Here is a 13219-nt window from a genome sequence, read left to right on the forward strand (position 1 = left end):
TCAGACAGTTTTCTAGCCAGGCAGATATCACTGTCTCAATCTCCAATGATCCTTGATCACCTGTTGGGTAGACTGAACCTTTGCAAATACATTAGCTCATGGATTAATTCGACCTTGACCTTAAAGTTGAGTTTCCTGAATTCGACTTGGCAGTAGTGCTGCTTGGCTTGGATTGGAGAGCAAAGTAATAAAGTCTGTTTTCTGGCAGCAGACCAAGTAATCAAACTGCCCAACGCTGCTCTGGAGCCATTTAGGTCACATTAGACGTTGAGCCATTGCTTACGTAGATGAATTACAAAATGAGGTGTGCTATGCTGGGATGTTTAGTTGGTCATGTCTGGCATTTGTGATGTTTTGTTTTCATGCAGTCATATTTAGGCAAATGATCTACAGGGCACCTGGGGTACAGGGTATCTGCAGCAAATCTTTTATCCTAAACAAGGCTAATGATCATGATTTATGAGGTTAAAACTGTAGTTTTTTTATTGGTATATTAGGACTCCAAGTAATGAGCTGTGTGGATGAGTAAAATGAGCAGCATTTAGGTGAAAAAGTGGAAATGGACCGGTCTTGTTTCCGGTATAACACCAGAACTGGGTCTGTTGTTGTGTCCATGTTGGCTCATGTTTTGCCATCAGTGTTCATTTCTACACTTAAAATGAACACTGAAAAAAAAAAAACCCAGTAGGACAAATGTAGAGTCAGAACACCTTAATAACTGGTCTCTTCCTGAACACACTGTGAGACTTCAAACTGTGCTGTCAGTTTACTTAGTCACTGTTTGCTTGCCCTTCTGCCTGCTTACTTGTCAACATACTCTCACAGCTGCTGTTTTGATCTATTGTTTACACACAGGCACACACACACACACAGATGGAATTGACAAGACTTGTGCTATCCTGTGTAAGCTATTTGTTCTGTGTTAATTGAGTTTCATTCAACTCTTGTGTAAAGAGCAAAGAGTCTTTATTCAATGATATTTAACAACAGGCTTGGGATTTCCTCATTGATTTGCTGTAGTCTCACTTTCTCATTGCACCTTCAGTGCTTTTGTAAAGCTGTCAGACATTTAGCATATAAAGACAACAGAAGTATAGGCACTTTTACTGCATTAGCAAAACCTGGTTAAGTATTTTTTTTATCCATTATCAGTTTCTTCATTAGTTTTGTAGAAAATCTACTTTTTTGCATCAGATATCAATAATAAACGATAAAGGATTTCAATGATAGAAAGGATGTTATTTGTTTCTCCCACCCCTAATTTATGCACAGAAAAATGCATTTATCACAGTTGAGGGACTTAATGATTATGCACAGAGAATCATATGATATGTCCTATGAACAAAAACCTCTATCTTGAAAAATACTCAGATGAGAGAGCTGAACTGAATGTAAAATAATGCATGGTTAAAACTGGTATTCACACAAGGGTGTGTGTTTGATTACTGAAAGGCCAAACACTATTGAAAACAGAGCCTTTTGTGAAGCCCACACACAAATAAAGTGCATAGTCCGTGTGTTCATAAGCAATTTTATGAGATGTGTGAGATTATGTTGTTGAGATTAAATGCATTTCGTTAATATTCTGAAAAATTTAAGATTGTTTTAAAAATCAATAAAGGCAGAAAGAAGAGGAAGCTGTAGGAGTGTTCATCCTGATAGCAACCAAGCAAACTTTATGCAAATGTCCCAAACAAAATGTGCCACTCACACTGTCGTCAATACAGTACTTGTTTCCACTGAAGGCGTTCATACTTTTTCAGAGTCGCATGCCCTCAGGCTGGCAAAAAGTAGGTTTTATTTTACTGCTTCCCCTTAAAAGTGCTTGTATGTATCAGCCATACTGTGGAACGAAGTGGACAGTGACTTTAAGGCTGTAGCCGACTATGAAAACCTGCTGTTTAGTGAAGCAGAATTGAGACTTGAAGATCAGCAGTTCAGGCAATCTCCCTCCTCCTTCAGGAAAAGCTATTCAGCAGGGCACTTAACCCTGACAGTGGAAGTGTGTAGTGATAATTAACCACTCGCTGCAAATGGCTTGAGTTTCACTGCCGTGTAACTGTACAGAAGCATATGGAGTTTGATGTTGATGAATAGAACATAGGTACCATGGCATCTTTTTCTATACGATTGTACTGCAGGTTCCATAATTTATCACTTCTATGCTGGGAGGAGCAGCTAGAGTTGGATAGGACACTGAACTGCTGCTGCTGCTGATTCAAGGGCATACATTGGTTCCACTGCTTTTTCTTTTCTGCTCTGCCTCTCTTTACCTCTTACTCATTTTTCTTGTCATTTTATTTCTTGTTGCTTTTTCTTTATAATCTTTGTCACATGCTATTTCTGATTCTCTTCTATTCTTCATGCAACCTCTTCTGTCTCATTCCTCTAACCATCTGCATCCTCATCTTCCAGCCTGTCTGTCTGTAAGAAACTGTAAGCAAATCCTACAGTGTGTAGGATATAGATCATTACCAGGTTTAATTGCCTTTACTAACTCTTGACCTAAAATGAAAGGGATTAAATTAACAATAATAATGTTTGCTAAATATTCCTGAATTGTTTTCTAGATAGGTATAGTAAGTGTTACAATAGAGGTCGATGCAGTAGCCAGATGTTAGTGAAGGGAAGTGCATGCCACAGGGGAGACAGTCATCACAGGCCAAATAACACAGTGTTTTGTGCAGTGCAAAGTGACGTTCAAATACATGCAAGCATGCAGTCCTGGTGGATTACTTTGTAAAATGACCATTGTAAGCGTACTGTTGACTTTGACATTGTCAGGACCGAAGATGAACCAATAGCTACCATCACGGCTTTCCAGGGTGGTATAATCCTGTCTGTGTATATAAAAACCGCCGAGCTCTGCTGTGGCATTTAATGAGCTTTAAACACATAAACCCTTTATACCATCCAGACGTCCCAGAACATAATTCATTGTTAGATGAAACACACACCCTCATCAATGCAGCCCCTAGTTTTTTGTATTTTTTTAAAAGAGCAAATGTCTGTCTGAATGCAGCTTTAGGTTCAGGGCCGAATGCAGATAAAAGGACATGTGACTCAAATACGTCCTTCATGGCTCTGTGTTTTTGTATCAAGTGATCTCCTACTCAAAGGGTGTAACTCAAAGCAAAACATTAGATCAGTAAAACCATTTGGCAACTTCAAAATGTCTATGTTTTGTGGACGTCCTTTACCAAGGTGCCATACACATCTAATCAGAATGCCGATTGTACTGACTGTATTTAAACGTACCTTAATGATACATGATACAAAGTGGGTACATTTGGCTTGAAACAGAGATTAGTTGATAAATGTTTAGGGAACTTAGGACACGGACAAACATGGCAGTGTTTGAGCTGTGTTTATTTTCAGAGTGACAAGAGTTGAGCAAGGCCACCGAGTTTGGGTCCTTCTAGTGTGGCAGGCTGGCTGTCCTGAGGTTCTCCATGGCTGCCTGCTCACAATGTCTACTCACAGCTCAAAACATGTTGGGTTTAACCACTGCTAGTACAGACTGTACTTTGACAACACAGGGTAGAAAAGATGGAATAGCAACAGAAGAGCTGGAGGCAGCTTATAGTGCACTTACAAATATGGATTTAAATTCACAGAGGGCCTGGTACAGCTAGCTGCTCTTACCCATATATTTGAATGCACTGTTGTTGTGGAGGAAGTGCTACACCTGACATACACCAGGTCCTGTCATATTTCTACTTCGTTAACCAGATACTCTGTAAAATCTTAAGTACTACACCTTTAGATCACTGTTTTGTGCACAAAGTTATATTCTATGTGCAGAATGATATTGAAATTGGGACATTTAAAATGTAAGTTCTTGTTTTTCAAGAACAAACGTTCACACTAGTCCTATTTGGAAAGTTTGTTTGAGATACTATTAGTCCAAGGAGAGAGAGAGTCCTTATCTCTGAAACCTTTTCCTTGTTAGATAAAACAGAACATAAATCATTTGACTCACAACATCAAGGTTGCAGAAGCTCAAGTACAGCTCTGTTCAGGTAATTGAAAAAATAAGTGATGTTTTGAATGTGTAATGCTCATCAAAAATATAATTTTATATTCTTGTCAATATGACATGTACTGTTTATCTGTTAGGTATTATCTGCAATATTTGGTCTTTTGTAATTAGACAATTGTATTTCATAATCGTAATTATATTCATTATTAAGTAACTACCTATTAAGACTAGTTTCAGACAGTTTTTTTGTTTTTTTTTACCCTTTTAGTTTTTTTTAGACTAAACAATAGAGAGAATAATCAGTAAATAATTGATAATGAAAACAATTGTTAGTTGGAGCAGTAATCAGCTGTAATCAATCTTGCTGGGCTGATATTTGTATTTGTACAAAGCAGATCACATGTTCTGTGAATGATGGAAGAGATTTGCATCTGTTTGTCCAGAGCCCACACATCGACATCGCTCATCTGTGCGTGTTTGAATGTGATTGGTCATGCTCGTTCTGCAGACTATAATGAAGTTATGTGTTGTGTCAGGGCCACGGGATCTGAGTATGAAAATGAAACACAGTAGACAACAACCTGACTACCTTCATCTTTTAAGATTTTAGATAAACTGACTCACTGTCTCCAAGATCTGTAGTTTAAGAGCAAATACTAATTACTAATTTGTTTTTTATTCTACATTTTGACTTGTGCAGCTGTTATCAATTTAATAAACACTGGTCAGTTGTATTTACCTGCTCGTGAAAATATTCTACTTTTTTATTTTTTGGCAGTTTCCTGCAATTTTTTGGTTGAATTAAGGGTATTTGACAGATCATGGATTAATCACATGTTAATAACAGGTAACATTAATAACAGGTTTTTTTCTAATATAAAAGTGGAACTATTCAGTGGTTCATTATTTTGTATTTACTTTATAAGGACATAAAATTATTCAGGATATCAGGGATTGTATTCGTTGAAATTCGTGCACTGGTTTTCACCTTGTCTTTGTAAATAATTGCATGGTCGGTTGATAGGCCTTACAGACACCAAAACTAACATGGAAACATTTTTATAACTTTTTACAATTATTTTATGTCTTCCCAAAATAACACAAGCATTTATCACAAAATATGTGCTTGTCCACACTTGATTGGCCAATAGTGTCTCAGTACTGACGTAAGTCTGAACATGGCTCATTATGCTGATTTGTTTTTTTTAGTCTGCCTTTGCAAACATATGTACTTAGTTTTGTTCTCATATTCTCTGTTGTCATGCATGATATCAGGGATTAAGACACACAGACGGAAAGAAACATCGAGTCTTTCTGAACTCTTCCATTACCAGGTAAATCCTCAGTACGGAGCCTTTCAGGATCAGTTTTCAGCAGAGACAAAGCACTGGTCTGGGAACAGTGAGTTCCCTAATCTCCAGGTGCTGTTACCCTCATCTGTCTGATAATGGTCAAGTGTAGAACCTGGTAGTAAAACAGCGACTTTGCTTACAATGTGTATGCACAATACTCCTGTGTTATTTAGGCCTTAAATTGTTGAGAGTAATAGTCATTAGAATACTCATCAGTATGCACTAGTTAAGGTTTTCATATTTGCTTAGTTTGCTGGGAGCAAAACTATCTGGTGGTACATTTTTGGTTGCAGCACTAAGGGCCCTTAACATGAGTTTCAGCTCCAATAGCAGGATTTTCTCTGGCTTTTTAAGAGGCTTACACCTGGCTGTACCAGACCAGTTGGTTTTGGAAAGAACAAAGCCTGAAGAATGTCATAAGAGGACTCAGCAAAGGAAGGCAAAACCTGAAAATAAAGATGGCTTCTTCAGCCAGCATAAATACGAAACATCCTGTAGCTGAATACCTGTTCTTTAATTATGCAGTCAAGAGGGAAAAACTGATATTGAACTAATAAAAATCAATAGGATATCAAGAGGATATCAGACAAATCTGGTTTTAAATATGTGTCCTCTGCGATTTGTTTTACAGATAATGCCTTAATACTATCCTAAAAAGGATTCACTTAAAGGAATTGCCATATTATTCCCTAAACGGCCAGTAAGAAAAAGTAGAAGAAAATCGGCAGTATCAGTTCAAAATTCTGTTTGAATCTCTACAAAGATACAGCAGTAATAGCACCAGTGCAGTGTTGATGAATGAATTATTGCCAGTAGTATTGCAGTGTATTCATCATTTAATAGCTCTGATCACTGTGAATAATACCTAAAAGAATCTCAGTTAGCCATTGTAATGCTGTTTGACTTAAATTAGTTCCCCCATGTTGGCATAACAGTGTCTATGCTACCTCCTTTTGTCATGTGACGTGTGTGTCATGTGGTTTGTCAGTTAGATTTGGACAAATTGAAATTTAGTGGTTAGAAAAAGTGAAGTGAATCTTACTGTAAGGCGTGCTACTCTCGATTTTAAGTAAGAGCGCTGGTCAGTACCATTTAAGGCAGCAACTAGTACAGCAGTCGCCTTAGCACTGCCTGTGCTTTGGAAAGGTATGTTTTGTTGTGTGAAGCTGTCCCACAAAACATGTTAACAGTGAGTGTACTTTCAAGGTGATGGCAAGGGTTTAGATTTAATATTAACCCAAGTTAATTTTAGCATTAGCACTTGGTCCATCTGTTCTGTAGAAGTTATGTTTTTCTACCAAATGTTTAATTTGGTAGAAACATAGAATAACAGAATTTTAGATGTTTGTCATTAGCAGATTTATTTTATTACATACTGAAGAGAGTAAATGAGTTTGGTCCTTGTGTTTCCTTTGCATCTAAAATAGGTAAAATAGCGTTTTGTAGGAGTTTACATCATGACTTTATTTCTACATTATAGTAGCCAAAACTGCTAAAAATGCTTCTTACTGGCTAGAATACTAGCTGATCTGCTACTTGTCCAAATTAGTTAGTTAAACACTGTTTGAGCAGTTATAGTTACTGTTATTATGTGTGATTTGACTCTTCTGAGACACCAAGAGAGAATGAAATGGACAGATGAGGTAAGTTAAAGAGGAGATTAGGTTAACTGTATTCTCCTGTCATGACAATCCTTATTCCTGCTCATCTCCAGTCCTCTTCTCTTAACGTAGAGGTGATGTAGACTACTTAAGTAGGTCAGCAACTTGCAGCATAAGGATGAATGAAAGGAAGCAAAGGAGACAAGAGGGTGAAAGAACAGGACATAGTGTATTTGAGCAGAAAAGCTAGAAAGATAATGATTACAAAACATCTCCTCGCACATTTTCTCTTACAGAACATTATTAACACAATAATATTAATTGCGTACATTTTTTTAACAAAAGCAGTTTAATTAGTAGAAATCCAGCAGATTCTCTCATAAGAACACAGTGTTTTTCAATCCCTTATCAGATCTGAGTATTCAGCATTTTTAAATTGCTTAGGTTATATATAAAATTTTAGAACAATTTTGTATCTACAGTATGGCAGCATTGTTTTTTATTTTTCCTCTATCATCCCTCTCATTAATTTTGCCTTTGTTTTTCTGACTCCTTTCAAAAGTAGAACTGTGTTGTTGGTTTTTTACCACATGTTCATATTCCCCTTATAAACCAGCAAAGTTGACAAGGACAGTCTCAAAGGAAAGTTTGTCTCTTCAGGCACACTAACACCCTGTCATCCCATCATGCAAACAGTCTCAACACACATTTACAGCAATGAGCGCACACACTCGCGTCTCATGTCATCAAGCATGCACATGTAAATATTCACATGTATGGCAACCTTAAGACGTGTGCGCACACAGACACCAACCTGGCAGCATTTACACAGGGACACATGCCAAAGATACTGCACACAGATTTGAAGTGACAGTTTGCACACACACTGCATCACATGGACATGCACAGACATGTAAGACACATACAGGCACAGCTGCACCAGTTTAATTATTGTGTTCAGTCCTTCTGCAGTCTTGGACAAACTGACATCTCAAGTCTAAAAGTAAGAAGACAAGCTTAGAGAGGAAGGAGATGAACAAAAAGTGTGAGGCGAGTGTGTATTTTGGTGTGTGTGAAGGTCCCAGTCAGGTTTTTTTTTTTCCTTTTCCTAAATTAAAGGCACAGTGGAGGTGCCTGTGGTCAGGCACTGTTGTACTAATGCACATTTCTCCACTAAATTACATCTAGACATAACTATGTGGTGTTCGAATAACAAGAATGGATTTAGATTCATTATATTGTGGTACAGGGTATTGACTTTACGTCCTGTGCAGTGTAATCCTTTGCCCTCATTTTGTGTCTTACTGGTAATCTGTTTCCATTTTGAGAAAAGGCATTTATATGTGGTTTAATGAGAATCTGCTTGATTTGCTGCATTCATTCCTTGTGTTGCAGGTGGTTCTGATAAATTGCTTTGAACATGGGTTTTGCTGAGTTTTGCCCTTGTGTAAACAGCCTGTAGCCATTAAAAGAAGCTGGTAAAAACTGTTGTTCTGCATTTTAACATGATGAGTTTAAGTTGTTACTTTAATGTGAATCACAGTGTTTCTGTTGTTAATCACAATGTTTCTGTTATTAAGTAGACACCAGGTTTGAAGGGAAACAGCTGTTGCTGCTTCTACAAATGTACTACTACTAGATACGGTACAACTTGAAAATATTTCAGACTACAGTTTTTAGAAAAGAAATTAGCAGCTCAGGTGCTAGCAGACATACTAAAGATTATTACTGTTTTTCGCTTATCACCTGCTCCTCTTTGTTCCCTCTCCTGCCTTCTCTCCTCAGTGCAGCTAGAAGGGATCCTGCTAGAGGGATTAGCGGTCTGTCAATGAGGAACTACCGGCTCATCTTTTGCCACAACCTGAAGCAGCCATAGATGGTTCAGTGATTTACTGGCCAGAGGAGGAGAGGATAAGACACACTTACACTGCTACACGGTGAGTGCACACTGCTGTGCCATGGGTCAGTGTGTTCTGTCACACATGCACAGCAGCACACACATGCTGCTGTGCATGAACACAAACAGAATTCTTTTAGTAAACAGTCCAAAGGGATATAATGCATGCAGATACATATGTCTGTTAATAAGTGTGGATGAAAGAGACATGCAGATGCACTTTTTACACTGCATTAACAAACATTAACATTGACTAGCTATTTTAAACAAATATACAGTATATATAGATATTTTTAATATTATAAAGCTGTGTCACAGCTGGAATCCTGGACAAATGGGCCAGAATCTGCCCCTTATCAGCCAACATTCAGCTTACATTTACATTTTGTAAATATTTAGTTGTTTGTGGTGGCTATAATTAACTTTTTCAGCTCTTGGTGTTTCAGTATTGTACAGGACGAATTTTGATTTTGATACATTTTGTTACATTTCCACCCTAAATGTCGTGTAAGAAGAAAACATACCCTGCACACTGACTTTGAGTGCTTATTAAAACCAGATGTGAAAAACAAAACAAACAAAAAAAAAACTTCTTCAAATTCCTCACTAGCTCACATGTTTTGTTGCATCATGCCATGTAACAAGCTGACCAGAAGTGCGACAACAAACTGGTTTTAAAGTGGTTATCAGGAGAATAAGGGGAGGAGCAACCAGCTGACCATTGTAAAGGTTGTTGCTGATATGTAAATTATGATTCTTTGCTCTTAATGTGATGGTTTGTTTTGACTTCATCTCTGTGAATAGGGAAGTCTTTGAAATACCTACAGGACAATGTGCCTACATGTCTTTTTTGTGTGTCTTGGAAAGACCAGTATCATCAGAGATATTATGTAAGTTTAATCCGTTTGGAACAAACCTAGATGAAATTTTCTGATAAACATTTGATGACGTTCCTCCTACCCCAGTGAGTAGACTGGCCACCATCTGCCACTGTTTTCCTTTCAGATTACTCATCAACCATCATCAGAGTCAAACTTTGAAAAGAAATAACTGCTGCAGATTCTCAAGATAGTTTGCATGTTCTCCCTGTGCTTGTGTGGGTTTTCTTCAGGTACTCCTGTTTCCTCCCACAGTCCAAAAACATGTATGTCAGGTTGATTGGTGACTCTAAATTGCCCATAGGAGTGAGTGTGAGTGTGTGAGGTTGTTTGTCTCTATGTGGCCCTGTGATGGACTAGATGGACCTGTCCGGGGTTTACCCCTGCCTTTCACCCAAAGAGAGCTGGGATAGGCTCCAGCAGATCCCTGGGACCCTGGTTAGGAATAAGCGGGTATAGATGATGGATGGATGGATGGATGGATTCTCAAAATTGTCTCAAAAATGTCTGTTACATTGTCAGAGACAGCCATTGACTGTATGCCCCACACAGTAACTAAGGAGACAAGTCTGTGAAGACTCTCTCCATGTTGGTTTCACTCCACCCCTGGCCTGAATAAGCTTGTTAGGTCGACTATGTCAGTCGGGGCGAGAGTCATTAGACCCACGCTCCTGAGTTGGTTTCACTTCACACTTCACTTTACACCTGCCCTGATTAGGCTTGTTAGGTGAACAGTGGAAGTGAGCACAGGTCAGTAGGGTCTAATGGTCGACTCATATCAACAAACTCATCAACAAACTGCGTGTCAAGTGTGTCCTCCCTGAAGGAGCATCACCAGCATCATCTGTGATATTATGTAAGTTTAATCTGTTCGGAAATTTTCTGATAAACGTGATTAACGTTCCTCCTACCCCGATGAGTAGACTGGCTACCATCTGCCTATTCAGGCTAGGAGTGGAGTGAAACCAACTTGGAGGATAAATAGTGAACCTCCCCTTAGACTGAAGAAGCCACTTGGATGAGAGGTGAAACGTTTGTACCTAAAAACTAGAAGTACTGTTGCCATGACTCAGCTTCTAGCTAAGGAGGCATGATGACAGAGAACACAACACATGCTGGGGGATGGAAATTTAATTTAGTACCAGTGACCTTTAAATGGTGCCAAAGTGTAAAAGAACCAGTTGTGTTAATTCAGCTTTATAATCACTTTGTAGAATGCAGTTTGTGTTGCTGTTAAAATATATTGGTTCATTAATGAATTCATTAATGACTTAATATAAACATTATGGACAAATGTTAATATTAAAAACACTCAGACAATTCACTCAGACTCAACACTACCACAACATAAAAGATTAAAACATCTTTCTAAAACAATTTCAATAAAACCTGAACAACATAACCTAACCAACCAACATAACATTTTCAAGGTGGTATTTATTCAAGGTTGCCTAATACGACTGAGTGATTCTGCCAGTTCTTTCTCCTGAAAGGACACGAGGTAAAGCCCTTTACAAATCTCTAACCCATAGCCACCGTCCTTTCACAGTGTTCTCCTCCCACTCCTCCTCCTCTTCTGTCATGGTGATTACAGTAGTTGAATAATGTGTAAAAACAACCACTCCTATATGTTTAAAGGTGGTGCATAAACATCAGAGGAAGAGAGTTGCTGTGTCCCTTAAACTCTCTTCTTTTCTTCTTCTTGGATCTTTATGAGTCTTTGTGGTAGTTCTTTTTTCTTGCAGCAAAGGTATGACTAAAGATGAAAAGTGCTGTTTTATTCTGAGTTGCTAATGTTCTTGTTTTGTTAATTAATTCCTTTGCACTGTATAATTACGCTCTTTCTGCTTGTCATTTCGAAGACGTGAGGTCTTGGCGGGGTTGTGGTGAGGAGGTGGAGGAGGAGGCCATGAGGAAGAGCGTGTCACCGTTACCAGGCAACGAGGGCAGAAGCTCGGCCAGCACCACACGGGTTTTTGGCGTTCCTTTGGAGGAAGTGACGCGCACGCACACGGTCAGTGGCCATGAGGTTCCTGCACTGGTGAAACACATCGTCGACTACATTGAGGAGCATGGTAAGTGATGGAGACACTTATAAACATGTAAAGGAGGAAAAAAATCACAAATCAAAATTTTGTGGGTAATATCAGTGCTGATGAGGCCAATGCAACAATTCTGTAATATATAGGAATCATAACTGAAAACTGAGACAGAACTGTCAATAATAGCAATAAGCACATTACTGTCATTACTAAAAACACTGCATTTTCTCATGCTGAATGTAACGTCATTTTTATTTGACCTGTCATCTAATGTTAGGTGGCTTTAACTACATATTGCTGTATGAGCTTACCTTTTAAAACTTTAAATTCCAGTCTAATACTAGAGTTGCACAGGACGATGTGACCAAACAACCAGAACTGTCTTGATATTTTGTAAGACTTAAAAATAGAAAATAATAGTGTTGATGCAGATTTTAATTCTCTACCCTTTGTGGCTTATGTGTAATTTCTAAGTACATTCTTCTGGAAGCTTAGATATAGCTGAATGCCTTCTGCGATATCTCTCAAACCACCTGCCGCTGTTGTGTTGCTGTTCTTGCATCATGATAAACCAAAATATGTCCTTATCAAAGATCCAGTGTATGTGATAAGATGACCTCTGAATGCACCAGCAGACAGCCCCTTGGTCTGCTTCCTTTATTATTACATAACCTTTGCATCAACTGCAGCTCCACTTGTAAAAACAGAGGAGAGGAACTTATCATAGTGCTGGCCCTGGGCCTTTCCCATATCCCCCCTGGAACATTTCTCAGGGACATCAGTTGTATGTCCAGCTCCTTGCTCTGAAAGAGAAGAGATAAAAACCTGATGTCAACATTTCACCAGCAATTTTAGGTTATTAAGTTAACTACCCAGATCCAGGCTGGCAGGCTGTTAATGGTGCTGGCTATGCAACAACATCAGTACCAGTTTTATAGTGTCACATAGCTTATACAGCCCTCAGCCAGACACTTAACCCTTAGTGCTAAAGATCCATTGCTGGTATTAACCCAGAGGAAACAGATAAACTGAGGCACAAGTCTATTTAACTTGTTTACTTAAATTATTTGTTTATAGTGTGTTCAAGGTGACTCAAGGTTTGATATTAGAAAATATTGCATAGCACTTGAAGATGCATTTCCAGCATTGATTTACTTTGTCTCACAGTAAAAATGCCACTGAGCATGAAAAATCAATAAATGTTGTTTACTAAATATGAGAAAGTATCTTCAATACCAATATGGAATTATTAATTATTATTAACAAGTATTACAACAAGGTCCCCTCTAACTACCAGTGAAGCAGATGGTGGTTTATGTGACCCACAAGGCTCTCGACCATATGAGGTTACATAATAAGTTTTTAATCCTTCCGGGCTTTGCTGGAGCATTAATTAGAGGGTCGCTGCCAGTCCAGAAGTTATTCAGCCAGTGAAAAGACCTTAATCTCTGTTATTTATTTTGTGTG

At 38.4% G+C, this 13219-nt stretch overlaps 1 protein-coding gene across 5 annotated transcripts in view; it reads left to right on the forward strand.

The window, feature by feature from the left end:
* The window catches only part of fam13b (family with sequence similarity 13 member B), a 61043-nt gene that overhangs the window by 3906 nt on the left and 43918 nt on the right, over positions 1-13219 (forward strand). For 4 of the 5 annotated variants that reach the window (XM_026331105.1, XM_026331109.1, XM_026331107.1 and 1 more), the window contains exons 2-3: positions 8721-8872; positions 11573-11785. In XM_026331105.1, the coding sequence (XP_026186890.1) occupies positions 11620-11785 (166 nt within the window). In that variant the 5' untranslated portion in view covers positions 8721-8872; positions 11573-11619. The remainder of the gene's footprint in view (positions 1-8720; positions 8873-11572; positions 11786-13219) is intronic. The other variant, XM_026331106.1, reaches the window with a different exon arrangement.

The sequence above is a fragment of the Mastacembelus armatus genome, chromosome 10 (assembly GCF_900324485.2).
Source record: "Mastacembelus armatus chromosome 10, fMasArm1.2, whole genome shotgun sequence".
In the NCBI taxonomy this organism is placed as follows: Eukaryota; Metazoa; Chordata; class Actinopteri; order Synbranchiformes; family Mastacembelidae; genus Mastacembelus; species Mastacembelus armatus.